This window comes from Mirounga leonina, unplaced genomic scaffold (assembly GCF_011800145.1).
Source record: "Mirounga leonina isolate KUSES-001 unplaced genomic scaffold, KU_Mleo_1.0 Mir_168, whole genome shotgun sequence".
Classification (NCBI taxonomy): Eukaryota; Metazoa; Chordata; class Mammalia; order Carnivora; family Phocidae; genus Mirounga; species Mirounga leonina.
Window position 1 is genome coordinate 51,288,245 of NW_023270426.1, and position 28,000 is coordinate 51,316,244.

Sequence of the window (28,000 nt, forward strand, 5' to 3'; positions counted from 1 at the left end):
TCCTCACTTCCAGATGAGGAAACAGAGGCAGAGTAGGAAGTAGACTGCTTGTTGTCACATAGTTGGTAGGAAATCTACCAGCCTGGCTGGAGAGTTCTCACTGTGAACCAGAACTCTGTACTACCTCTGTAACAGGAGCTGATGGACCTATTAGTCAAATTTTACTAGTTCTTATTTTATGCCTCTAAGTTATTTTGTTTGGTATACAAATAATAACTAAGTACTAAAATTTTATCTGGAACATGGTATGTTATTCTTTGAAGTATACATTATATGTTGCTGTTGGGCAAAATACATCCTCAGTCTTTTTTTTTTCCCCCAAAATGATATGGCTTTTCCTCAACATTTACTCTTCAAGAAGAATTTTATCATTGTTTTGTTAACTTTCTGTTCCAGAAATATAAAAACTACAGCACAAAAAGTTTTATTTTCTTTAGTAAGGTTTTAGGTTTTTCTTAATATAGGTTTTATTTTCTTATTTAAGTTATTGATAAGGGAAAGTAGCATTAACATAGTCTATATTAGCAATAATTAAAATATTTACATATAAAAATAGAATACATATATTAAATTGTTTTTCATTATGTTCTGTGTCGTAGCTCCTTAGGTTTAACTGCACGGTGCTTTGCACATAGTAGACACTTCATATACGTGGTGTAATTTCAATTTTGGGGAGAATATGCTGTCTGCTGATGTTAACCAGTAGTAAACCATTATTGAACAGCCCTATATCACCTTACTAAATTGAGAAAGCCTAAGAATCTCCCCGCCGAATGTAAACTGGAAATTAGTGTTTAACCGAACCTCCACAGACACCAAATTTCTTAAGAAATCAGAATTCTTTCTGGAAAAAGAGATGTTGGTGGCAGATGTGCATGGATTAGTTCAGGTTTTCCTCCTCTTCCACCATGAAGAGCAGAACCCCACAGGAACCTGGCTGCTGCTGCAGGACTTGCAGACAAGCACGCTTTGGAGTCACAGGTATAAGTTGCTTGCTACCAAAAATGGGGGTGCCAGATCTTAGAATTGTGGGTTTTAACATGGCACTGATTTTGATCAAGGCAAAAAGCATTTGAGACAGAGAAATGACAGCATCTGAATTAAAGTCTGCAAGGTCCAGCATTAGAGTTTAGTAATCCACTAACATCTAGGGCCTCCGTTTCAGAGGGAGAAGAATGAACAAAAAGAAGCTCACTACATGGGAGCAGTGACAGGCTGGAGGCTGGCTTCCTCTGGTTTTAATGAGCAGTATCCTTGCTCACTAATAAATATGACCTAATAAATAATGAGGTTATCAGTTTTTCTTCTTAGAGTAGGAGGCCTGAAAGGAGTGAGTTGAAGAGTGGTGGAAACATAGGCAGGAGGACTCAATCCCTTAAGAAAGATGGAAATGTGAGGAGAGGGTACTGAATGTTCTCCCCTCCAACAGCCATCTCCCCAAGTTAGCCTCCCACTGTAGTAGTCATTAAAAGCTAATTTTCTCAGAAGCAAACTTAGGCCTTAAAGGTTCAGAAGAGATTCAGAATTATAAGTAGTGTAGTAGTCCAGTAAAGTTTGTGTATTTATTTTTAAAAGTAAAATTTATGGGGGCACCTGAGTGACTTAGGTGGTTAAGTGTCCAACTCTTGATTTTGTCTCAGGTCATGATCTCAGGGTCCTATGATGGAGCCCTGCGTTGGGCTCTGCTCTCAGCAGGGAGTCTGCTTGAGGATTCTCTCTCCTCCTCTCCCTCTGCCCCTCCCCTTGCTCTCTCTCTCTCTCTCTCTCTCTCTCTAAAATAAATAAATAAATATATCTTAAAAAATAAGTAAAATTTATGTAGGCTGATTAAAACCTTACTGTTTCAAAATCTATAGATGTCAGTTAGAATAGATGTACAGAAAAGTAAAAAGAGCTTTTTTATTTAAATAGTAACTAAAGGGGTACCTGGGTGGCTCAGTTGGTTGAGTGACTGCCTTTGGCTTGGGTTGTGATCCCAGGGATCGGGCCCTACATCGGTCTCCCTGCTCACTGGGGAGTCTGCTTCTCCCTCTCCCTCTGCCTGCCACTCCCCTTGCTTGTGCTCGCTCACTCTCTCTCTGTCAAATGAATACATAAAATCTTAAAAAAAAAAAATAGGGTGCCTGGGTGGCTCAGTCGTTAAGTGTCTGCCTTGGGCTCAGGTCGTGATCCCAGGGTCCTGGGATCCAGCCCTGCATCGGGCTCCCTGCTCAGGGGAGCCTGCTTCTCCCTCTCACACTCCCCCTGCTTGTGTTCCCTCTCTCGACACTATCTCTCTCTCTCTGTCAAATAAATAAATAAAATCTTTATAAATAAATAAATAAATAGTAACTAAAATATAGTTGTCTCTAGTTTCTAGAAAAGATGTTTATGAAATGTATAAAAGCTTTAAGAGGATGTTATAATTTTATACTTTGCAATCAGTTTTAGAAACATATTTATGCATCCAAATTTAAAAGAATACATGAAGGAAAAGAGGCTCTTTTCTCTAGGGTTATGAGTCAGTATTAGAGACACAGTGCCTGGGTGTACTGTAGGTATTTTCATAAATGTGAATTTTCAGGTTATGAGTATATCTAATTTTTAAGTCTTATTTATACATTCTCTAATGAGTGAATATTTATGTCTTTTCTTAAATTATTTTATACTGAGTGTTCTTAATACAGAGTTTTGAAACTTCAGCCTGTCTACAAGTAGTGGCATTATTCATGTATTTATAGAACCTTTAAGGTATCCTCATGAATAATAAGTATAAATCAACATTTTGAGATACGGCATATATTAACTTTCTCCTCTGGTGCTATATGATCTTTGATTTTATTTAATTCAGGCATTATCATATTACACTTTTGTTAGGAAGTTGAAAACATTGAAACCACTAGTCTGAAAGAACTTTTTACTTTTACTTTAGGAATACGTCTCATTGACAACAACTATGTTTTTAGTCTGGCAGCTGTAGAACCATCCATGATGCTCCTGGAGAGTGTGAAGAGGCATCTGAAACGTCCTGTGTGGATTAATGCTGATATTCTTCCGGGTCCAAATGGAAATAGCAGGGTAGTGGATGCAAAACCTTTTATAGACATGGTAACATCCTTCTTTCCTGATGTGACATTTTCTCTGGGTTGGACAACAGGATGGCATCCTGAGAAAGTCAATGAAGGTAATGATTTTTAAAATGTATTTCTTATTGGTCAAATTAAAATCCACTCAAAATATAAAAATAACAGGTTTAAATACAAAACCAAAAACTTATTCCACAATCTAAGAGCCTAATGGAGATAAAGGTCTGGCCCTAAAGGCATCTGTATGACTCTTTCGTTTATTTCAGATAGACTGCATTTGTTGGTGACAGTGTGTCACCAAACTTCGATGGGAAATTTGCATGGTCTAGATTAACTAAAGCCGCCTCTATAAACTTTAAACAAATCCTGAGTTGGTCTCTTTGAACTTGCAAAACATCCTATACTTTTTTTTTCTTTTTACCTTGGAGCAAACTTCCAATGTCAGATGAAAGATAAAGTAGTAACAAAAACTTCTCCGGTGATGTGAGGCCAGAAGTTGGGGGAGTGTTGTTGAAGAGCACAAGTTCTACTCCATGGACACTGAAAGGGGCTCCACAAGTAGACTGCTAGTTTCCTCTCTTTGGCTGGACAGGGGAGTGGGAGGCCATGAGACTCTTCTCTAGGCTGGATCCCTTCTTTCCTTTCACCTCTTCACTTCAGGATCGACTTGACATTCAGCTTCTTTTTCCTGGTTGAAACTGCTTATGCTATTTGGGTTCATCTTTTTATTTCTTCATATATCCCTAGGCAGTGATTTACAGGTAAACAGCTCGTAAGCAATCAGATGCTCTGGAGCACCTGTCCACACGGTAAAAATAAATTAAGAAAGTATTTAGAGCCTATGGAGATGTTAGTCTTTATCCTGTGTTCAGGGAATTCATCTTTTACTTATTATCAATAATTGGGTTTTTTTTAAAGATTTTATTTATTTATTTGACAGAGGGAGAGAGCATAAGCAGGCGGAGCGGCAGAGGGAGAAGCAGGTTCCCTGCTGAGCAGGGAGCCCAACATGGGGCTTAATCCCAGGACCCTGGGATCATGACTTGAGCTGAAGGCAGAGGCCCAACCGACTGAGCCACCCAGGCGCCCCTGCAATTATTGTTTTTAGATGTTAACTTTTTAGTCCAACATAAGATTAGAGTAACTGCTATCTAGTGAGTAGTGACATTTAGGTTCTAACCCTCTGGGCCAGCAATTGATGTGATTGAGACAAAGAATAATATGCTTTACCATAATTCTAATTTTTTAATCATTTTAATTTTTATTAGTTTCATTAAGGAATATTGCTTATACTTCAGAGTGTTTAAATAAGGTAAACTAGAAATAGTTGAGTAACTTCCTTACTGACTCTAAACTCCTTTTGTCGCTGTTTAGTATAATTCTGGCTTAACCTCAAGCTTTAACTGAATTAGACTATATCTGGATTTTGAAGTCATTTTGGTGTTGAATGTGTCCAGGCTGCTTTTTTCCCATTGCCCTCTTGTCATTACCAACATGTGCTTTATGCTTCCTTATTTCTTATGTCACAGATTTTGGGGGGAGCTGTGCATGCGAGTGGGGGGAGGGGCAGAGGGAGAGGGAGAGAGAGAATCCCAAGGAGACTCCATGCTGAGCTTGGAGCCAGATCTCACAACCCCGAGATTGCAACCCAAGCAGAAATCAAGAGTCAGCTGCCCAACTGACTGAGCCACCCAGGCACCCCTTATTTCACAGATTTAGAAAAGAGTTTATAAATTTATAGTCACGTAAATACAGCTTCTGTTAGCAATCCCTTTTTCTAATTACAAAGATACAGTTTTTCAGATTTTCAAGGAAAGCAGAACATTGCCCTTCTTTCATGAGGAATTTAGCTGCTAAACTAACATATTCACATAGGCTTTCTATAAAATATTCCTTTTTTTAAAAAAAAGATTTTATTTATTTATTCATGAGCGACAGAGAGAAGCAGAGGCAGAGGCAGAGGGAGAAGCAGGCTCCCCGCGGAGCAGGGAGCCTGATGCAGACCTCCATCCCAGGTCCCTGGGATCATGACCTGAGCCGAAAGCAGACACTTAACTGTCTGAGCCACCCAGGCACCCTCCTTTTTTTTTTTTTTTTTTTTAAGATTTTATGTATTTATTCATGAGAGACAGAAAGACAGAGAGACAAAGGCAGAGGCAGAGGGAGAAGCAGGTAAAATATTCCTTTATTTACCAATATTTTTACAGCCTGTTTTTGATAGAGGCTGTTATTTATTTATTTATTTATTTATTTATTTATTTATTTATTTATTCTGCAGGGGAGGGGCAGAGGGAGAGGGAGAGAGAGTCTCAAGCAGACTCCACGCTGAGTGCGGAGCCCAACGTGGGCTACAACCCTGAGATCACCACCTGAGCAGAAACCAAGAATCGGGCACTTTAACCCACTGCATCACCCAGGGACCCATGTGCCCCATAGAGGCTGTTATTTTGAAAATATAATTATTTCCTTTCTTTCTTTTTTTTTCAGAGACAGACAAAGGGGGGAGAGGCAGAAGGAGAGGAAGAGAAAGAATCCCTAGCAGGCTCCACACCCAGCGCAGAACCTGATGAGGGGCTCAGTCTCACAGCCCTGAGATCATGACCAGAGCTGAAATCAGGAGTTGTTGCTCAACCGACTGAGCCACCCAGGTGCCCCCCAAAATATAAATTTTTTCCCAAAGCCTTTATAAACAGGCAAGTGTGTTTTCCAGTCTCTTAACATGATTTAAAACCCATATATAAAAGTCATTTTTGGGGTGCCTGGGTGGCTCAGTCAGTTAAGCATCCAACTCTTGATTTTGGCTCAAGTCATCATCTCGGGGACATGGAATCGAATCCCGTGTCAGGCTCCATGCTAAAAGCATGGTCTGCTTGGGATTCTCTCTCTCTCCCTCTCCCTCTGACCCTCCCCCCACTCACACACATGCTCTCTCTCTAAATAAATAAATAAAATCATTTAAAAAAATGAAGGACATTTTTCTATTTCCACTCTAATCCAAATAGTTTGGACTAGCCAAAAAATAATCATGAAGATAATTATTTCTTAAACATCTACTACCTAGCAGGCATCTTTCTGTTGGAAAAGAATACTTAAGTAACACAATGGGAAATCTAAGTTTATTTATTTACCTTTTTAAAAAGATTTTATTTATTTGAGAGAGACACAGAGCAAGCATGAGCAGGGGAAGGGGCAGAGAGACAAGCAGACTCCGCACTGAGTGTGGAGCCCAACGTGCTCAATCCCAGGACCCTGAGATCAGGACCTGAGCTGAAGGCAGATGCTTAACCAACTGAGCCACCCAGACACCCTGGAAAATATGTTTATAGAGAATATTAATGAGGCAGATAGGGGCGCCTGAATGGCTCAGTTGGTTGGGCCTCTGCCTTCGGCTCAGGTCATGATCCTGGGATCCTGGGATTCAGCCCCTCATTAGGCTCCCTGCTCAGCAGGGAGTCTGCTTCTTCCTCCTGCTGTTCTTCGTGCTCCTGCTCACTCTCTGTCTCTCTCTCCCTCTCAAAGAAATAAAATCTTAAAAAAAAAAAAATGAGGCAGATATACCTCAGGGAAGAGTCTTAGAATCTTTAAGATAAACATAGTATCAAAATTTGCTTGTTTTGTGCTTGAGAGATTAGTAAAACCTTTTTTAATATTTTAACCTTTTATTATTTTGCTCTAGGTCACTTGTAGCATGATTTTAGACTTGATTTTTTGTCTCTATTTTCCATTCAAAATATTTTCATGTATTAAGTGGTATTTTAATTCACTCTGAATCTAAATAGAACTTTTAATAAAATACCTATAAATTACCTACTCATAGGTAATTCAATTTAGTTTTTTATTTAACTGACTTTTAGGATGCCAGTTAGAAAAATTGAATTTCTTTCTTTCATTTCAGGTTACAGCTGGACAATGGTGAAAGAAATGGAATATATATGTAAGGAGCTGAAGCAGCCTGTAACATTTCCTGTCAGAGCAGCATTAGTCAGGCAGTCCTGTTCTCAGTTACTCTGGCTGTTAAAGAAATCAAACAGGTACGTATAAGTTTAACAAAATATCATGTGCCTGTGAGTATATGTGAGAAAGAGACAGAGGATGAAAACTGATTATGTAAAGACAGTGTGTGGGGGCCCTGGGGTGGCTCAGTCGGTGAAGCGTCTGCCTTCGGCTCAGGTCATGATCCCAGGGTCGTGGGATCGAGCCCCACATCGGGCTCTCTGCTCGGCGGGGAGTCTCCTTCTCCCTCTGCCCCTCCCCCCTCCACTCATGCTCTCTCTCAAAAATAAATAAATAAAATCTAAAAAAAAAAAGTAAAGACTGTGTGAGCAAAAGATGGAGACAGAATGAGCACTGATTGTGTAAGCAAACATACTCCCTCACTTGAATGAAGCTCCTGATGAATCTTCACTTACATAACATCATGTCTTTTACCTCTATTCCTCACAAATTTTCTGAACACAGTAGGTGCCTAGTAAATGTCCTTTTTCTATTATTTTATACATTCTCAAAAAGTTTTTTTTTTTAAAGATTTTATTTATTTATTCAACAGAGAGAGACACAGCGAGAGAGGGAACACAAGCAGGGGGAGCGGGAGAGGGAGAAGCAGGCTTCCCGCCGAGCAGGCAGCCCGATGCGGGGCTCGATCCCAGGACCCTGGGATCATGACCTGAGCCGAAGGCAGACGCTTTAACGACTGAGCCACCCAGGTGCCCCATTCTCAAAAAGTTTTAAGTTGATAAAAGAGTTTCTCTTTGAGTTCTATCTTAATTTCTGAAGTTTTTTCCATATAAAAGTTTTATCATTTTAATATGTAATAAAAAATTAGTTGGACCACCTATTAAATATTAAAAGATATTATAAATGTACAGATACTGAAGCAGTTTTGATACTATCTTTTTAATATACTAGTCAGTAGAGCAACAGGGAAAATCTAGATATAAACCCAAATCTATCATGGAAATTAGTTTAGGAAAAGCTATCATTTCAAATCAGTGGTGCAAAAGTTTAGTATGGTATGTGAGAACAGGCCACCTGTGCAGAAAAAACTGGCAACTTTCGTAATCTTTCTTCCAAAATAGGGGCACCTGGGTGGCTCAGTCGTTAAGCGTCTGCCTTCTGTTCAGGTCATGGTTCCGGGGTCCTGAGATTGAGCCCCACATTGGGCTCCCTGCTTGGCAGGAAGCCTGCTTCTCCCTCTCCGCGCACCACCCCCCCCAGCTTGTGTTCCCTCTCTCGCTGTGTCTCTCTCTGTCAAATAAATAAAATCTTAAAAAAAAAAATCTTTCTTCCAAAATAAATTCCAAATGAATTAAAGACTTGAAAATCAAATATTAAATACATAAAGAAAAAATATGGTATTTTATATAGTTTCAGAATGGAGAAGACCTTTCTTAGTAAGGCACAAATCGAGAAGCTTTTGTCACCGCAGTGTTACCAGAGAAAGAACTTTAATATTAAAAAAAAAAAAAATTAGTTTTACTTGAGCTCAAATTAAGAAAGCTACCTGGGAAACACAGGGAAGAAAGTGTTCTAGAGAATGAATGAGTTTACAGGGTTATATACTTTTTTACATCTTGTAAAAGCTCAAAGGATTATAGATTAGTATATAGGCAGGCATCAAGGAATGCAGAGAGCAGGAGCATTGATCAATATCTCAAGGACAAGATGGTTTTCCTTTAAGCTATTCATTCACAAACCAGATGTACAATGCATGCATGGCAGGCCATACATCAGGCTTTTGGCTTGAACAAAGTTTATATACAATACTGCTGACTTAGAAGGAAATCTAAAATGGCTTCCCTTGTATATCAGGACTTCAGAGAATTTTTCTCTCACCACTATAAAAGGAAAGTTTGAGGGCACCTGGGCAGCTCTGTCTGTGAAGCAGCTGACTCTTGATTTTGGCTCAAGTCATGATGTCAGGGTTGTGGATTGAGCCCCGCCCGGCTCAGGCTCTGTGCTGCTGAGTGTGGTGCCTGCTTAGGATTTTCTCTCTCCCTTTCCCTCTGCCAAACCCCCTCTGTCCTCCCTCATGCTTGCATATGCATAAATGCTCTTTCTCTAAAAAAAAAAAAAGGAAAGTTTGATATATTTGAACACATAAAAATGTAAAGATTCTAGGGGTGCCTGGGTGGCTCAGTCAGTTAAGCATCTGCCTTCAGCTCAGGTCTAGATCTCAGGGTCCTGGGATGGAGCCCTGCATCTAGCTCCCTGCTCAGCGGAGAGTCTGCTTCTCCCTCTGTCCCTCCCCCTGCTCATGTTCTCTCTCTCTCTCAAATAAATAAATAAAATCTTTTTTTTAAAAAAGTAAAGATTCTCGTAAAACTATTCTTTTTTTTTTTTTTTTAAGACTTTATTTATTTGCGAGAGAGACAATGAGAGACAGAGAGCATGAGAGGGAGGAGGGTCAGAGGGAGAAGCAGACTCCCCGCCGAGCAGGGAGCCTGATGCGGGACTCGATCCCGGGACTCCAGGATCATGACCTGAGCCGAAGGCAGTCGCTTAACCAACTGAGCCACCCAGGCGCCCCTCTCGTAAAACTATTCTTGATACATATGTCACACAGATATAAAGAATTCTAATAAAGAATTTTCCCAAATCATCCAGGAAAAAACTCAGTTTAGTAATTCACTATATTGGAAAGAGTAAGGGAAGCAGATATGCATATATTAAAGAAGTACTCACATTCCTGTGGATATTGAATTTTTACTAAATACCTTTTCAGTTTCTGTGAAAATATTTTTTCCAATATCTATCAATAAAATAAATTATGTTAATATTTTATAATATTGAGTTATCTTCATATTTCCAGAATAAACCCCACTTGTTCATGAAATGTATCATTCTTTTAATATACTGCCAAATTTCATTGCTAAATTTTAGTTAGGCTGTTTGCATTTGGAAGTGAGATTGGTCTGTAGTGTGTTTTCTTTCTCATTTTTAGGTATAAATGTTATGTACATTTCATTTAAAAAGCTAGGGACCATTCCTTCTTTTTATGTGTTCTGGGATATTACAAAAAATAACATTGAAATGGCTTGCACCTGAGTTTTAGTAAACTATCTAAACCTGATACTTTTAGAAAGCTTAATTATACAGCCTTTTTATTATATGGTAAATGGTCTATATTGATTTTCTATCTTTGGGGGAACTAATTTTGATATATTTATCCTAGAAAATTGTTCATTTCACCCAGGTTTTTGAAAGTTTATTTATACACAGAAGCTATTAAAATAGTTTCTTATTCTTTTAATTTCTTCTGTTGGAGAAGAAATATTCCTCTTCCCTTCAAGGTCCTGGACTAAATAAATATGACACAGATTAACAGGAGAAAATCAAATTTAATAGCATACGCACAGGGAATCCACGCAGACGTGGAAATTCCAGAGACTGTGAGGCAACATGAGGCTTTAAGGAGCTGAGTAGGAAGGTTGGGTCTGAGGATTCAAAGGGGAGAAAGACCATTAGCAGGAAGGTGAGAGATGTTTGGAAAACAACTGTTGCTCTATTAATGTGGTAAGTTTCTTAGGTTAAGAGCAATCTCTGTTAATAGCTCTCTTCCTGGTACATGCTGGCTGTTGTGGGGGAGGCAAAGAGATTTTCCTGTATCTGCTGGAATTTTCGTTGTTTTTAACTCAAAATAATGTTTGTGCCAAAATGGTCCATGTTGGGATGGCCTGCTCTTGGCCCCTACACTTCTATGTCTTTATTTCCTTATTTTATTTATTTGAGCTTTCCCTCTTGTTTCTTGATTAAACTAGATAATGGATTTATCTCTTTCTCTTTTTTTAGGAATCAGCTCTTAGATTTATTCATGTTTTTTATTAATGATTCATGAATTTCTCTTTTATCTTTTTAAATTATGTTTTATGTAGCTTCTTATAATTTCTTGAGTTGGATGGTTTACTTACTTTCATTTTTATATTAACATATTTATATTTATTAATACAAGTATTTAAGACTTTTCTTTTTTCTCTGGCCACTGCTTTATCAGTGTCCCATTATTTCTTTTGTGTAGATTTTCATTATTATCAATTTGTAAGTATTATACAAGTGTGAGTTTTTCCTCAAAAGTTGTTTTAAGAGAAATTTTTTAGGCATCTATGTAGTTGAATTATTTGTTTTGGGTTTATTAATAGTTTCTAGGTTTATTGTATTATAATCAGATAACATCTTATTTTACTTTGTAGATTTTATTAAGGGCTTAATATACAGATATTTTGTATGAGTTCATCTATTGTATGAGGATATAGTTTGGCTGTTACAATAGAAACCTAAATTAACAATAGCTTTAACAAGTCTAGTTCTCTTTCACATAGCTGGCAAAGCACAAATAATTCAGGGCTGATTTTGTGCCTCCACATGTCAAGGACCCAGAATGCTTCTATCTTGATTCTCTGCTTTCCTTAGGATATTTCCTTCGTCCATATGGTCACATTGATTACTGCCCTGTCTGAGTTTCAGTTGGTGGTGATGAGGGAGCAGAAGGCAAGTTGAGGACAAAGCACAAGCTGACACCCACAAACCCCCCCCCCCCCCCCCCCCCCCCCCCAGGTGGGAAATGTGTAACAATCCTCAGGCATTCCTGGCTGCCCTAAAGCTAAAGGAAAGAAAAACAAATGGTTAACTTATAGAGATTATAGTCCTCCAAGACAAGAGTCTCCCTCAGTTTAAAATGTCCTAGTGATTTACAAGAAAAATAAAAGCATTCTTATCAATAATCTAACTTCCAGAAGGAAATGTAGATAAAATTAAGTTTAATTTTATCTACATTTATAATCTGCAGCCCATTCACAAATACTTGAGGCAGGCAGAGTATAATGTTCCTCCAGGAAGCTCCCAACTGCCTTAATGTTAATGCCTTACTAGAGGGAAAAACAGCCTTAACTTGACAATGGCAAGGCCTCCAGTATCTTATAGGTCCTCTTTAGCATTTGAAATTTCTTTTGAAAACCTCCCTTTTCCTTACCTCCCCCCAACTCCCACGTATATAATCAGCCACCCCTCACAATCCTGGTGCAGCAGCTCTTTCTGCCCATGGGTCCCTGTTCTTTAATAAAACCACCATTTTGCACCAAAGACATCTCAAGAATTCTTTCTTGATTGTCGGCTATGGACCTCACCCCACCAAACCTCACCTATATTCAAAAACTCCATCAGTAGTAAGGAAGGAAAAAAGAGAAGCTCATGGCAGGCCTCTTTCTTTCCAGGGCATGACTTAGAAGTTTCACAACTTCTCATCCTCTTACAACTCATTTGCTGTAATTTAGTCATCTGCCTATACCTAGATGCTGGTGAAGCCGGGAAATGTTGCTGTTATTCTGTAAATCTTGTGTCTAGTTAAAATTCAGGTATTTGTTGTGTAAGAAAGGAAAATTAATATTGGAGTAAAACTACTAATTTATGTAACACATTAATGTACATTATTAGTTATGTAATTTAACTCTTCTATGCCTTAATTTTTGCTTGCTTTAAAAAATACTTTTAATGTAATTCATTCATTCATTTAATGTATAACTAATACATTCACCTGGTTCAAAAACCAAAGAACGGAGAGTTATACTGTGAAAACCCTCTTTCCCATCTAGCCAGTCCCGCCCAATCTCACTAACCACAGTTGTTAGTTTCTTAGATAACCACAGTTAGTAGTTTCTTTATTCAGGTAAGAGTGAATACAAATACAGATTCTTATTTTCCCCTCTATTTAAAGCAAAGGTAGCATATACCTTGCTTCTGTTCTGTTCTTTGCTTCCCCCCCCCCCCCCCCTTTTACTTAGCAGTACATCTTGGGACTCTTTCCAAGGTAAGCTTCCTTTCTAGGTGCATCATATTTATGTATGTACTATAATATGGTATTTAATGAGCTTCCTATTGGTAAACATGAAGAATGTTTCCAATATTTGATATTACACAGGATGGTATAATAAATAATCTTAATGTGTGCCATTTTGCATGTGTGCAAATACATCATCTTTAATTTTTTGGCCATTTGCTTTCTTATGGACTAAGAGAGTTCAAGTTTCCAGCTGTTAAAATATTTTTGTTTCCTCTTCTACCTTCATAGTTTTTGCTTTTTAAAATGTTCATGATATGTTATTTGGTGCATATTCATATATCTTTTATCTTAATGAGGAATTAATTAGAAGTTTATTATTAAAAGATCTTCTTGGCCTATTGAATGATTTTTTACCTAAATTCACATTGTCAATGAGGAGTCCAAGGTGGTGGAGGAGTAGGAGACCTTAGTTTCGTCTGGTCCCAGGAACTTAGCTAGATAGCTATCAAATCATTCTAAACACCTACGAACTCAACCAGAGATCTAAGAAAAGAATAACTGCAACTCTACAAATAGAAAAGTGACCACTTTCTGCAAGAATGACAAGATGGAAAAACTCACCTCAAAAAACAGAACAAGAGGCAGTACTAACTGCCAGGGACCTAATCAGTATGGACATAAGTAAGATGTTGGAACTGGAGTTCAGAATAACGATTATAAAGATACTAGCTGGGCTTGAAAAAAGCATAGAAGACACTAGAGAATCCATTTCTGGAGAAATAAAAAAACTAAAATCTCATCAAGTTGAAATAAAAAAGCCTATTAATGAGATGCAATAAAAAATGGAGGCTCTGGGGGCGCCTGGGTGGCTCAGTCATTAAGTGTCTGCTTTCAGTTCAGGTCATGATCCCAGGGTCCTAGGATCGAGCCCCACATCGGGCCCCCTGCTTGGCGGGAAGCCTGCTTCTCCCTCTCCCACTCCCCCTGCTTGTGTTCCCTCTCTCGCTGTGTCTCTCTCTGTCAAATAAATAAATAAAATCTTTAAAAATTAGAAAAAAAAAATGGAGGCTCTAACTGCTAAGATAAATGAGGCAGAAGAGAGAATTGGTGATATAGAGATAAAATGATGGAGAAAAATGCTGAGAAAAAGAGAGATAAACAACTACTGGATCACGAGGGGAGAATTTGAGAGATACGTGACACCATAAAATGAAACAATATTAGAATAATTGGGATCCTAGAAGAAGAGGAAAGAGAGAGGGGGGCAGAAGGTATATTAGAGCAAATTATAGTGGAGAACTTCCCTAGTCTGGGGAAGGAAACAGGCATCAAAATCCAGGAGTCACAGAGAACCCTCCCTCAAAATCAATAAAAATAAGTCAACACCCTGACATATAATAGTGAAACTTGCAAATCTCAGAAACAAAGAGAAAATCCTGAAAGCAGCTTGGGACAAGAGGTCCATAACCTACAAGGGTAGAAAGATTAGATTGGCAGCAGCCTATTCACAGAGACCTGGTGGGCCAGAAAGTACTGGCATGATATATTCAGGGTGCTAAATGAGAAAAATATGCAGCCAAGAATACTTTATCCACCTACGATGTCATTCAGAATAGAAGGAGTGATAAAAAGCTTCCAGGACAAACAGAAACTAAAAGAATTTGTGATCACCAAACCAGCCCTACAAGAAATATTAAAAGGAATCCTTTAAGCAAAGGGAGAGCCCAAAAGTAACATAGACCAGAAAGGAACAGAGACAATATACAGAAACAATGACTTTACAGGTAATAATACAATGGCACTAAATTCATATCTTTCAATACTTATTCTGAATGTTAATGGGCTAAATGCCCCAATCAAAAGACACAGGGTATCAGATTGGATAAAAAAGCAAGACCCACCAATATGCTGTCTGTAAGAGATTCATTTTAGACCCAAAGGCACCTCCAGATTGAAAGTGAGGGGGTGGAAAACCATTTATCATGCTAATGGACATCAAAAGAAAGCTGGGGTTGCAATCCTTATATCAGACAAAATAGATTTTAAACCAAAGACTGTAATAAGAGATGAGGAAGAACACTACATCATAATTAAAGGGTCTATCCAACAAGAAGATCTAACAATTGGAAATATTTCTGCCCCTAACATGGGAGCAGTCAATTAATAACAAAATTAAAGAAACACATTGATAATAATACAATAATAGTAGGGGACTTTAACACCCCACTCACTGCAATGGACAGATCATCTAAGGAGAAGATCAACAAGGAAACAAGGTCTTTGAATGACACACTGGACCAGATGGACTTCACAGATATATTCAGAGCATTCCATCCTAAGGCAACAGAATACACGTTCTTCTCGAGTGCACATGGAACATTCTCCAGAATAGATCACATCCTGCGTCACAAATCAGGTCTCAGCTGGTACCAAAAGATTGGAATTATTCCTTGCATGTTTTTGGACCACAGTGCTTTGAAACTGGAACTCAATCACAGGAGGAAATTTGAAAATAACTCAAATACATGGAGGCTAAATAACATCCTACTAAAGACTGAATCGGTCAACCAGGAAATTAAAAAATAATTTAAAAAATTCATGGAAACAAGTGAAAGTGAAAACACAAGTGTTCAAAACCTTTTGGATTCAGGGCACCTGGGTGGCTCAGTCGTTAAGCGTCTGCCTTCAGCTCAGGTCATGATCCCAGGGTCCTGGGATCAAGCCCCACATCGGGCTCCCTGCTCCGCAGGAAGCCTGCTTCTCCCTCTCCCATTCCCACTGCTTGTGTTCCCGCTCTCACTGTGTCTCTCTCTGTCAAATAAATAAATAAATAAAATCTTTAAAAAAAACCCAAAAAACAAAAACCTTTTGGATGCAGCAAAGGTGGTCCTAAGAGGGAAGTATATAGCAATACTAGCCTTTCTCAAGAAACAAGAAAGTTCTCAAATATACAAACTAACCTTACACCTAAAGGATCTGGAGAAAGAACAGGAAATAAAGCCTAAATCCAGCAGGAGAAGAGAAATAATAAAGATCAGAGCAGAAATCAATGAAATAGAAACCTAAAGAACAGTAGAACAGATCAATGAAACTAGGAGCTGGTTCTCTGAAAGAATTAATAAGGTTGATAAAACCCTGGCCAGACTTACCGAAAGAAAAGATAAAGGACCCAAATAAATAAAATCATGAATGAAAGAGGAGAGATCACAACCAATACCAAAGAAATACAAACAATTATAAGAAAATACTATGAGCAACTATATGCCAACAAATTAGGCAATCTGGAAGAATAGGATGCATTCCTAGAGATGTATAAACTACCAAAGCTGAACCAGGAAGAAATAGAAAATCTGAACAGACCCATAACCAGCAAGGAAATTTAAGCAGTAATAAAAAGTCTGCCAACAAAAAAGAGTCCAGGGCTGGATGGCTTCCCAGAGGAATTCTACCAAACATTTAAAGAAGAATTAATACCTATTCTTCTGAAGATGTCTCAAAAAATTGAAATGGAAGGAAAACTTCCAAACTCTTTCTATGTAGGCCAGCATTACTTTGATTCCAAAATCAGATAAAGACCCCACTAAAAAGCATGAGACTGAGGAGCTATTACAGATTTTACCAACCATTCAAAAAATGCTTCTTTTTTCTTGGTGGTCCAAGAAACTCTCCAAGAACATGTACTGCATTTAGTTTCCACGTCTCATCAGTCTCCTTCAGTCTGGAATAGGCCCTCAGTCTTTCTCTATCTCATACACTTGACAGTCTTAAAGATGACAGGGCTTTTGTTATGAAAGATGTTCTCAACTTGGATCAGCTCACTATTTCCTCTTGACAGATCTCATGCTTATGTTTTCTGGAGACTCATGTACTTTCCCTGTTCCAATTCTCAAATTAGCTACTTCTTCAAGAATGTGTGCCTGATTATAGTGGTGGATGGTATTTTGAAAGTAAAATCTGGGAGTTTAGTATGATCATTGCTACTAGAGTGTCATTGCTTCTAGGACATCTCAGGGGACAGAGCTGGTAAGTGCTTGTCTGTGTGTCTGTGATTACAGTCTGTGTATGTGTACAGACACACACCTATGCATACATACACACATGCCAATATATACATCTATAACCATTTCTATGTGTCTATATATACATATATAAAGCCCATGGGTTCATACTGATACTTCCAATTTCAACCCAACCCCTTAGAGTTCTTTCTAGCCTTCTCCCTTTCTCTGTTGTAAATTTCTTATCAAACTTACCTGACTCCCATTAATTTAATCTAACAGCCTTTTAAAAGGAGAGTTTAACTTATTTGCTTTTATTTATAAGACAGAGATGTTGGTCTTGTTTGGTCTTGTTTCTGTCATTTTTTTAAAACTAGAGTACTTGTTATCTGCATAGCTTTGAAAATATTTCACTGTAGCTGTTTGTTTTGTATTTTTAATTTTAATAATTGGGGAGGTTCATTTTTTTTCTATTGGTTATTTATTACTGTAATTTCACAAAGTATGCTTAATCTGCTTCTTTACAGGTACCTGTTAACTTCTTCCTGTGACCAGTAATAAAATTAGTGTATTTCTTCACCTCTTTCAGCTAATTTTAGTTGACTTATTGTCTCTTATTGTCCAGCTTTGTTATATTCAATGATAAATTGGCTAGCTGTAAAATTCTTAGCTCACAGTGCCTTTCCTTGAGGATTTTGAATACATTGCTCCTCTGCTTTCTACTGTATGGAAAGATGTGAAGCCAGCCTGATTTTCTTTTTGCCCTTGTGAGTGTCTTGATTTGGCCAGGGGTTTTGGGGGAGGACAACTGAATGTAGCAAGGGTTGTTTTCAGTATATAGATTCAAATGTTCTTTTCTGGAATGTTTCTGTGAATTATATTTTAAAATACTTGTTCTATTTTATTTATTTATTTTATTTATTTTAAAGATTTTATTTATTTATTTGACAGAGAGAGACACAGTGAGAGAGGGAACACAAGCAGGGGGAGTGGGAGAGGGAGAAGCAGGCTTTCTGCCGAGCAGGGAGCCCGATGTGGGGCTCGATCCCAGGACCTTGGGATCATGACCTGAGCCGAAGGCAGACGCTTAATGACTGAGCCACCCAGGCGCCCAATACTTGTTCTATTTTATTTGTAAACTTATCTTTTCTCTTTCTGGGATTCCAGCTATGAATATTTAGATCTCCGTTGCCTATGTTTGGTATCTGTTTTTTCTCTTTAGTCTTTCTTTCCTTTCTATTTATTTGGATTTTATTTTTCTTGATTTTATTATCTCTCTTTTTTTTTTTTTAAGATTTTATTTATTTGAGAGAGAGAGAATGAGAGAGAGAGAACACCTGAGAGGGGATAGGGTCAGAGGACGAAGCAGACTCCCTGCCGAGCAGGAAGCCCGATGCGGGACTCGATCCAGGGACTCCAGGATCATGACCTGAGCCAAAGGCAGTCGCTTAACCAACTGAGCCACCCAGGCGCCCAATTATCTATCTTTTATATCCCTTACAGTATTTGCAACAATGTCTGTTTTCCCTTGTATATCTTCCGATTTCACTTTATTTCTGTAGTAGTATTAATTTTTCATTTCTTTCCTAAAATCTGCCAATTAATGTTTCATCATCTTTTTTATATTGTCTTGTATCCCCTTCCATGAGCTCATACCTCTGCCCTGTGTTCTTTCTTCAAAGAAGCTGTTGCATCATGTAAAAAATGTTGGTCATGGCTTTCATCTGCCTTTTGGCATTCTTTAAGTTTTACATATATTTCTGCTACCTGATAGTTTTTTAAAGATTAAGTTCTTATTTCTCCATCTGCCATTTGTTTACCCTTATATATATATATATATTTTTTTTTTTTTTAAAGATTTTATTTGACAGAGAGAGAGACAGCAAGAGCGGGAACACAAGCAGGAGGAGTGGGAAAGGGAGAGCCACCCAGGCACCCCTATTTATCCTTATGTTTTCTTGTACTTTGTTGTGTAAAACCTCTGCAGGTTTTGATTATTGTACTTTAAAGAAAGTCATTTTTTTTCTGGACAGGCTACTTGCCCAAAGTGGATATTGGAGAGGGACCAAGACTCTGTTTCTTAGACCTAGAGAGTCTTTTTTTTTTTTTTTCCAAATTTTTATTTATTTAATAGAGAGAGAGAGAGGGAACACAAGCAGGGGGAGTGGGAGAGGGAGAAGCAGGCTTCCTGCTGAGCAGGGAGCCCGATGTGGGGCTCGATCCCAGGACCCCGGGATCATAACCAGAGCCAAAGGCAGACGCTTAACGACTGAGCCACCCAGGCGCCCCAGACCTAGAGAATCTTATATGTGAGTTTGTTTAGCCTTTAACTTTTCTCGGTCAATGGAGGTAGGCAATGTGGTATCTCTATGTAAAATCTTTTTTATTTTTTATTTGAGAGAGAGAACAGAGGGAGAGGCAGAGGGAGAAGCAGACTCTCCGCTGAGCAGGGAGCCTGATGTGGGGCTCAATCCCATGACCTAAGATCATGACCTGAGCTGAAGGCAGATGCTTAACCGACTGAGCTACCTAGGCACCCCTCTAAGTAAAATCTTTTATGTATTGCTTAAATTTTATTTTTTTATTTAAAGTTTTCTGTTTGTTTTGTTTTGTTTTTTTGACAGAGAGAATGCGAGAGAGGGAACACAAGCAGGGGGAGTGGGAGAGGGAGAAGCAGGCCTCCTGCTGAGCAGGGAGCCTGATGCCGGGCTTGATCCCAGGACTCTGGGATCATGACTTGAGCCAAAGGCAGATGCTTAATGACTGAACCACCCAGGCGGCCCTATTGCTTAAATTTTAAATTTTGAGTTTCTGCAGGAATAGGAAAAGTCTCAACTATGGCTTTTCTGTGTTAACTCTTTTGTTATCTTCATAGCTTCTTAGGATCAAACCTAATTCAAGAAAGCTTCCACTTGTCGCTCAGGGATGCCATTCCCGCTGTTGCAAAGTGTTTAGGTGGAATGTGCCCCTCATCTAGAAATGTCTTTGGTAGGCTTTCTCTGTCATCTACAGACATGGGCAAATTCTCTTCACTTCTTTACATGAAATAGATTAAGCGTCTGCCTTTGGCTCAGGTCCTGATCTTGGGTCCTGGGATCAAGCCCTGCATCAGGCTCCCTGCTCAGCAGGAAGTCTGCTTCTCCCCCTGCCCCTCCCCCCCACTCGCTCTCTCTCTAGACTCTACACTAGTCTCTTAGGACTCTCTCTCCCAAATAGATAAATGAAGTCTTTTTTAAAAAAAGAAGCAAGACCAAAAAAATATATACCAGGGGCGCCTGGGTGGCTCAGTCATTAAGCATCTGCCTTCGGCTCAGGTCATGATCCCAGGGTCCTGGGATCGAGTCCCGCATCAGGCTCCCTACTCAGTGGGAAGCCTGCTTCTCCCTCTCCCACTCCCCCTGCTTGTGTTCCCTCTCTCGCTGTGTCTCTCTCTGTCAAATAAATAAATAAAATCTTTAAAAAAAAATATATATATATATATATACCATATGATTCCATTTATATAAAATTAACAGGCAAAAATTAAACTGTACTCGTTAGGGATGGATATATAGGTAGTAAATAAAGAAAAGCAAGAATATGGCTACCACAAAAGTCAAGGTTGTGAGGACTCCAGGGTAGAGGAAACGTTGTGATCACAGAGTGACATATAGTTACCTCCCAAGGTACTGGCAGTGCTCTACTTCTTGATTTGTGTTTGGTTACACTGGAGTTCATTTTATAATAATTTGTTAAAATGCATATTTATGTTTTATGCATTTTTCCTATATATGTTATTTCCTAAGAAAAAGAGCTTAAAAAATGAAACCTGAGAATTGATTTGAATAAATACAATTTAAGGTATCCTGAGGCAATTTTTTTCCCTATTTCTCTTTAAATATAATGGAGGATTAAAAGAGGCAGAATAACACTGGAGAGCTCCTTTTGTAACCTAAATTCATATCTGTATTTTTTTTTATAAGATTTGTCATTATGGTGTTCAAATAAAGTAATAAAGATGCCATTTTAGCAAAAAAATACAGGTGGGTTTTTTTTGTATTTCTTTGTTTTATTGAGAAATAAATGAAATACACCACTGTATAAGCATTTTTTTTTAAGATTTATTTATTTATTTGAGAGAGAGAGAGAGAGCCAGGGGGAGGGGGAGAAGGAGATGGAGAGAGAGTCCTAAGCAGACTCCATGCTGAACGTAGAGCTTGACGTGGGGCTTGATTCCACAACCCTGAGATCATGACCTGAGCTAAAATCAAGCATCTGACACCTAACTGACTGTGCCACCCAGGCACCCCCATCACTGTATAAGTTTAAGGTATACAACATCATGGTTAGATTTATATATATTGTGGACTGTACCACCATAGATTCAGCTAACCTCCACCTTCCCATATAAATACAGTAAAAAGAAAGAAGAAAAGGAAAAAAGAAAAAAATTTCTCCTTGTGATGAGAGCTCTTAGGATTTACTCTCTAAAAAACTTTCCTATGTAGTTATACAGCAGTGTTAGCTCTAGTCATCATGTTATACATTACAACCTCAGTACTTACTTATCTTATAACTGTAAGTCTGTTTCTTTGACCACCTTCCTCCATTTCCCCCTCCCCACCCTCTACCTCTGATAACTGCAAGTCTAATCTCTTCGTGAGTTTTTTTCCTTTTAGATTCTACATATAAGTGAGATTGTACAGTATTGTTTTTTTCTGTCTGACTTATTTTACTTAGCTAATGCCTTCAAGGCCCACCCATGCCGTTGCAAATGGTAAGGTTTCCTCATTCTTTTATGGCTGAATAATGCTATATTGTATACATGTATATACCACAACTTTTTAATCCATTCATCCATTGATGGACACTTAGGTTGTTTCCATGTCTTAGCTATTGTAAACAATGCTTCTATGAACATGAGGGTGTGGATATTTTTTCAAGTTAATATTTTTGTTTCCTTTGGGTATATTGTAGAATTGTTGGATCATATGGTAGTTTTGAGGATCCTCCATGCTATTTTCTGTAGTGGCTGTACCAATTTATAATCCCACCAACAGTGCACGGGATTCCCTTTACTTAACATCCACACCAGCATTGTGATGATAGCCATTCTAACATGCATGAAATGATATCTCATTGTGGTTTAGATTTACATTTCCATACTGTCTAGTGATCTTGAGCATCTTTTTATGTACCTGTTGGCCTTTCATATATCTTCTTTGGAAAAATGTCTATTTAGGTCCTTTGCCCATTTTTAAAATAGGTTATTTGTTTTTTTGTTATAGTTTATTACTATTAGTTTTTTGCTGTGAGTTCTTTACGTACTTTGGATAATAACCCCTTATCTGATATATGATTTGCAAATATTTTGTCCCATTTCCATTCCAGAGGTTGTCTTTTCACTTTGTTGATGGTTTCTTTTGCTGTGCAGAAGCCTTTTAGTTCGATTTAGTCCCACTTGTTTATTTTTTATTTTATTGCTTGTGCTTTAGGTGTCATATCCAAAAAATCATTACAAAGACCCATGTCAAGGAGCTTTATTCCTATGTTTTCTTCTTGGGGTTTAATGGTTTCAGATCCTACATTTAATTCTTTAACTCATTTCAAGTTAATTTTTGTGGCTGGTATAAGATATGGGGTCAGTTTCATTTTTTTACATGTGACTATCCAATTATCCTAGCACCATTTATTGAAGAGACTTTTTTCTCCATTGAGTAATCTTGGCTCCCTTGTCAAATATTAGTTGATCATATATGCTTGGGTTTATTTTTTGGCTCTTGATTCTGTTCTATTGGTCTATTTGTCTGTTTTTATGCCACTACCACACTGTTTTGATGACTATTGCTGTATAGTATAACTTGAAATCAGGAAGTATGCTGCCTCCTGCTTTGTTCTTCTTTATTAAGATTTCTTTGGCTATTCAGGGTCTTTTGTGATTTCATATAAATTTTAGGGGAGTTTTTTTTCTACTTCTCTAAAAAATGCCATTACAATTGGGATTGCACTGAATCTTTTGGTAGTACTGACATTTTAACATTAATTCTTCCAATTCATGAAGACAGAATACTTTTCCATTTATTTATGTCTTCTTTGATTTCTTTCATCAGTATCATAACTTCTAGTTTAAAGATCTTTTACCTCTTCGTTAAATTTATTCACATGTCTTTTACTGTTTTTGATGCTATTGTAAATGAGATCAATTTATTTCTTTTTTAGAAATTTCACTGTTGGTGTATAGAAACACTACTGATTTTTGTATATTAATTTTGTATCCTGCAACTTTATTGAATTCATTGATTAGATCTACAGGTTTTTGATTGAGTATACAAAATCTATGTACAAAATCATGTCATCTGCAAGTAGAGGCAATTTGACTTCTTTCTAATTTTTATACTGTTTATTTCTTTTTCTTGCCTCATTGCTGTAGCTAGGACTTTCAGTACGATGTTGAATAAGAATGGCAAGAGTGAGCACCCTAGTCTTGTTCCTGATCTTAGAGGAAAAGCTTTCATCATTGAAAACCTATCATCATTGAGTATGCTGTTAGCTGTAGACTTGTCATATATGGCCTTTATTCTGTTGAGATATGTTCCTTCTGAGCCTGATTTATTAAGTTTTTTCATGAGTGGATGTCGAATTTTGTCAGATGCTTTTTCTGCACCTACTGAAATGATCATATGATTCTTTTCTTTCATTCTATTAAATGTGATGTGTAACATTGATTGATTTGTGTGTGTTGAGCTATCTTTGCATCACAGGGATAAATCCTACTTGATCATGGTGAATGATTCTTTTATTGTGCTGCAGAATTTGGTAGTATTTTATTGAGAATTTTTGCATCTATATTCATCAGGGATATTGACTTACAGTTTTCTTCACTAGTAGTGTCTTTTCTGGATTTGGTATCAAGATAATGCTGCTGAAATTTCTTGCTCTTCAGTTCTTTGGAAGAGTTGGAGAAGAATTGGTGTTATTTCTTTACATGTTTGGAAAATTCAACAGAGAAGCCATCTGGTTCTGGGCTTTTCTTCATTGGGAGATTTTTAATTGTTGATTCAGTTTCTTTACTAGTAATTAATCTATCCAGATTTTTTAATTCTTTCTAATTCAGTCTTGATAAGTTGTAAAAATATGGATCCTAAAGTAATTCCCATTTGTGTGTGTGTCTGTGTGTGTCCTCATCTGTAGCTTAAAATTTCTTTTTGTTTTGCCACATAATGCTGCTGTGGAATAAAATTCAAAGTACATCTCTAGAATGGTGTCACCACCCTTAAGGACAGGAACGTGTCAACATAGCAAGAACACATACTTTGGTTAGACTATTTCTTATTATTAGTGGATGAAGTGTTTTGGAGATTTTTTTCCTGCATTCTGAAATGTTTATGGGGAAAATAAGTATGAAACTACTTAGCAGCTTTGCATTTTCTTAGACTGATGCAATAGGAGTATTGTAATAGAAGTAATGTCTACTGGAAGAAATGAAAATACACAACTTAAATAACATTAAAATTCTGAGTATGTTCTTAACATCCATGATAAATCTGCATATGTTATTATTGCTTTTTTAATGCCCAGAAATGGATCTAAATTTGTTTGGCATCCTTAGTGACATCTCTTGGCATTCTTATATCTCATACAACCTCCCTCCCCTCAGAAGGGAGAGTGGGACCACTTGAAAGTGAATATGAATGTTGGTAATGTCATTGACATTAGTGTCTCTTCATAATCCCTTGTAGTCATGCCTTTGACCCTACCCAGCCTACTGAAAAAAACCCAAGTTAGAGCTGTAGGTTTTGTGTAGAGAACAGATTCCTTGATCAGCAATACAATCTCTTCAGTTTTTTTGTCCAAAATTCGGCCCGTTTTCAGTGTTACCAGTCTGGGTTTCCAAAGCCATTTCCCATTCCTGTAATTCAGATATAGCAGTTACCTAATTTAGATGATGGCAATGTGTGGTTTTTTCTCTCTATTCCTTTTGATGTTCATGAAGGACTGAAACAGGAACTATATGTTCCAGCACTGCTAATTAATTTTTTTGTCTGTGTGAATTTGGGTTAAAGATAAATGAGAGTAACTATTTTTAGGCTTATTGGAATTCCTCATCACTGTTTCTTATCTTTTACTTTTCACTACAAAATTCTGTTTTATTTTAATGCAGGTACAGCCTGACTATTTGGACTGGGAAAAATGATAACTATTCCATTGAAGATTTACTTTGCATTAGAGACCATTTTGACAAAAAACAAGTTTTCTATGACATCTTGGAACCACAAAACCATGAATTTAAACAAGCCATTGGAGTCAAAGTTAATCTCTAAGAAGATTCTTCTAAATTATTTCATGTTTTGGTTTCATAATCCTCTGCTTTGGTCTGAATTAATTACCATATAAATTGTGATGATTGATTTATGCTTTAATTCATCTAATCAAAAAACAGTGCTTACTTTCTTAGGCCTATGCCCTTATGATACCGTTTGTACTTCAAAGATTTGGAAAGAAGAGATTTCAGTGGGCCTGGTCTAATAATAATTTAGGAAAATTATGCTTTAAACCCCTTTATAAAATGTAATTTTGATATGCTGAAGATAATTGAAAGAATTTACATGTCATAACCTGTAATCGCATTACATGTGATACAGGTATAAATCACATTTTGGTTGGCCTTACATTACAGAGATTCCACAAATTTGTGGCACCCTCTTTCTTTTTTCCTGGAGAACTTGTTATTTCAGAGACTAAGGAAAAGTAAGAGGCCTTTAAAAATGTTATAATTTTCACAGAGGTGAGCAGCTTTCTCATAACAGAATAAAATCCATTTACTGAAAACAATATAGATTAAATTAGATGGATCTAGAATTTCCATATTGTTGGGAGCATGCTGACAACTATATATGTTGTTTATATTCTTTGTTTCAATCATAGTATTTTATCTATAGTAAGTACAATATTACTGGAGAGCAGAATTATTTATTTATTTATTTATTTTTAAGATTTTATTTATTTGGGGCGCCTGAGTGGCTCAGTTGGTTAAGCGGCTGCCTTCAGCTCAGGTCATGATCCCGGGGTCCTGGGATCGAGCCCTGCATCAGGCTCCCTGCTTGGCGGAGAGCCTGCTTCTCCCTCTCCCTCTGTCTGCCTCTCTGCCTACTTGTGCTCTCTCTCTCTCTCTCTGTTAAATAAATAAAAATCTTAAAAAAAAAAAAGATTTTATTTATTTGACACAGAGAGAGAGCTAGTGAGAGCAGCAACACAAGCAGGGGGAGCAGGAGAGGAAGAAACAGGCTCCCCACCGAGCAGAGAGCCCGATGCGGGGCTCCATTCCAAGACCCTGGGATCATGACCTGAGCTAAAGGCAGACGCCCAACGACTGAGCCACCCAGGCGCCCCTGGAGAGCAGAATTTTAATCCTAGTAACATATCATTTGATTTTCAAGTTCCTCACCGGCACCACCTTAGTTCAGGCCCTTGTTTTACTGCTAGAATCTTAAAAAGTTCTTCATGACTTCATTGTTCACATTCTACTCAGAGATGCCCTGAGTATTTCTGTTGAAGAAAACTTTTGTAAGCACCTCTTGCCAAATCAGAAAGCTCCACGGGTCTCTTAAATGCCACTTAATTAAATTTTACTCTTTCAAGATCCTTCATAATGTAGCCCACTCTAAACATCAACTCAGTGACCTTCAGCACAGTCATCATTTCAAAAATGCCTACAACAACAGTCTCCAGATCTTTAACAGTTAATTTTAACTATTTGATATTGTTCACTAATTAGGTCATAAATGTTAGTTTTATCTGCTCAGCTAGGTTATATAAAGTCCTTCATGGTAAGGGAACATTCTTAACTGTCCTTTATAGTGTGTGCCATAGTCTTGAGCAAGGTATTCAGAAAAACACGTTACTTCTTTCATTATTGAAAAGAAACTTACCAATGAATATCCTAAGATATATAATTTGCCTTTGTCAACCATTTTCTCCCAGAGAACAGTAGTTTATAGAGAAAAGAGCTTGGGTTTTAAATTGAGACAGACTTCCTTTACAGCCTCATCTCTGTCCCTTCCTAGCTATAGATTTTGGGAAATATTTAACCTCATTGAATCTTGGTTTCCTCATCTATAAAATGGAGGGAAAATGAGGATTCTTTTGAAGAGTTGTTATGAAGATTGAGATTCATGGAATAGAGGCATCTAGCTCAATGCTCAACACATAGCAAGTACTCTACAAAGTTAGTTCCCTTCTTCTAGACTTATCACATGATCATATCCACTGTAGATAGATAGAGAACAGTAAGGGGTATAACATGAAACATTGTAGACATATATTTAAAGAAGACAATTATATTTCCACTTTAAATTTTAGCTCCAACTAAATGCAGTGCCATTTGTCAAATAACACCTAAAACTTCACTTTCTATGGTTGTTTGCCAAAAGCAAAAGATGCAATTTTATAATTATAAAATTTTAACAATAGCAACAAAGATTAACTCTTAAAATTATAGTAAAAATTAATGTTTACTTTATAAATTTTGTAAAATGACCACACTTTACTTTTATAAAGAAAATTGAATTTGTAAATGAACTGCATTTTAATGAGGTTTTAAATAAAAGTCATTTGTCCAGAAGATTATTTTTGCTACTTGATTATCTGACCCTTGATAATACACACACACACACACATTATATATATATGTGTGTGTGTGTGTGTGTGTATATATATACTTTTTTTTTTTTTTTTTTTAGAGAGGGGGTGGAGGGGCAGAAGGAGAGGGAGAGAGAGAATTTTAAGCAGGCTCCACACCCTGACACAGGGCTCAATCCCATGACCGTGAAATCACAACCTGAGCCGAACGAAATCAAGAGTCGGATGCTTAACCAACTGAGTCATCCAGGCACCCCATGACCCTTGATAATATTTAAAAAAATATTAGTCTTAAGGCAAAATGCTTTTATATTGAGAAATTTATCAGCTGATTATTACTTAGGTTAAGATTTAAAGGTGTATTTTAGGGCGCCTGGGTGGCTCAGTCATTAAGCGTCTGCCTTTGGCTCAGGTCATGATCCCAGGGTCCTGGGATCGAGTCCCACATCGGGCTCCCTGCTTGGCGGGAAGCCTGCTTCTCCCTTTCCCACTCCCCCCGCTTGTGTTCCTGCTCTCGCTATTCTGTCAAATAAATAAATAAAATCTTA

At 37.6% G+C, this 28,000-nt stretch overlaps 1 protein-coding gene across 5 annotated transcripts in view; it reads left to right on the forward strand.

The window, feature by feature from the left end:
* FAM151B (family with sequence similarity 151 member B) overlaps positions 1-28,000 on the forward strand; it is a 63,334-nt gene that overhangs the window by 21,507 nt on the left and 13,827 nt on the right. For 2 of the 5 annotated variants that reach the window (XM_035014753.1, XM_035014757.1), the window contains exons 4-6: positions 2,946-3,163; positions 6,961-7,096; positions 24,976-25,850. In XM_035014753.1, the coding sequence (XP_034870644.1) occupies positions 2,946-3,163; positions 6,961-7,096; positions 24,976-25,135 (514 nt within the window). In that variant the 3' untranslated portion in view covers positions 25,136-25,850. Of the gene's footprint in view, positions 1-2,945; positions 3,164-6,960; positions 7,097-18,129; positions 18,935-24,975; positions 25,851-28,000 lie in introns of those variants that run through there. The other 3 variants (XM_035014755.1, XM_035014756.1, XM_035014754.1) reach the window with 2 other exon arrangements.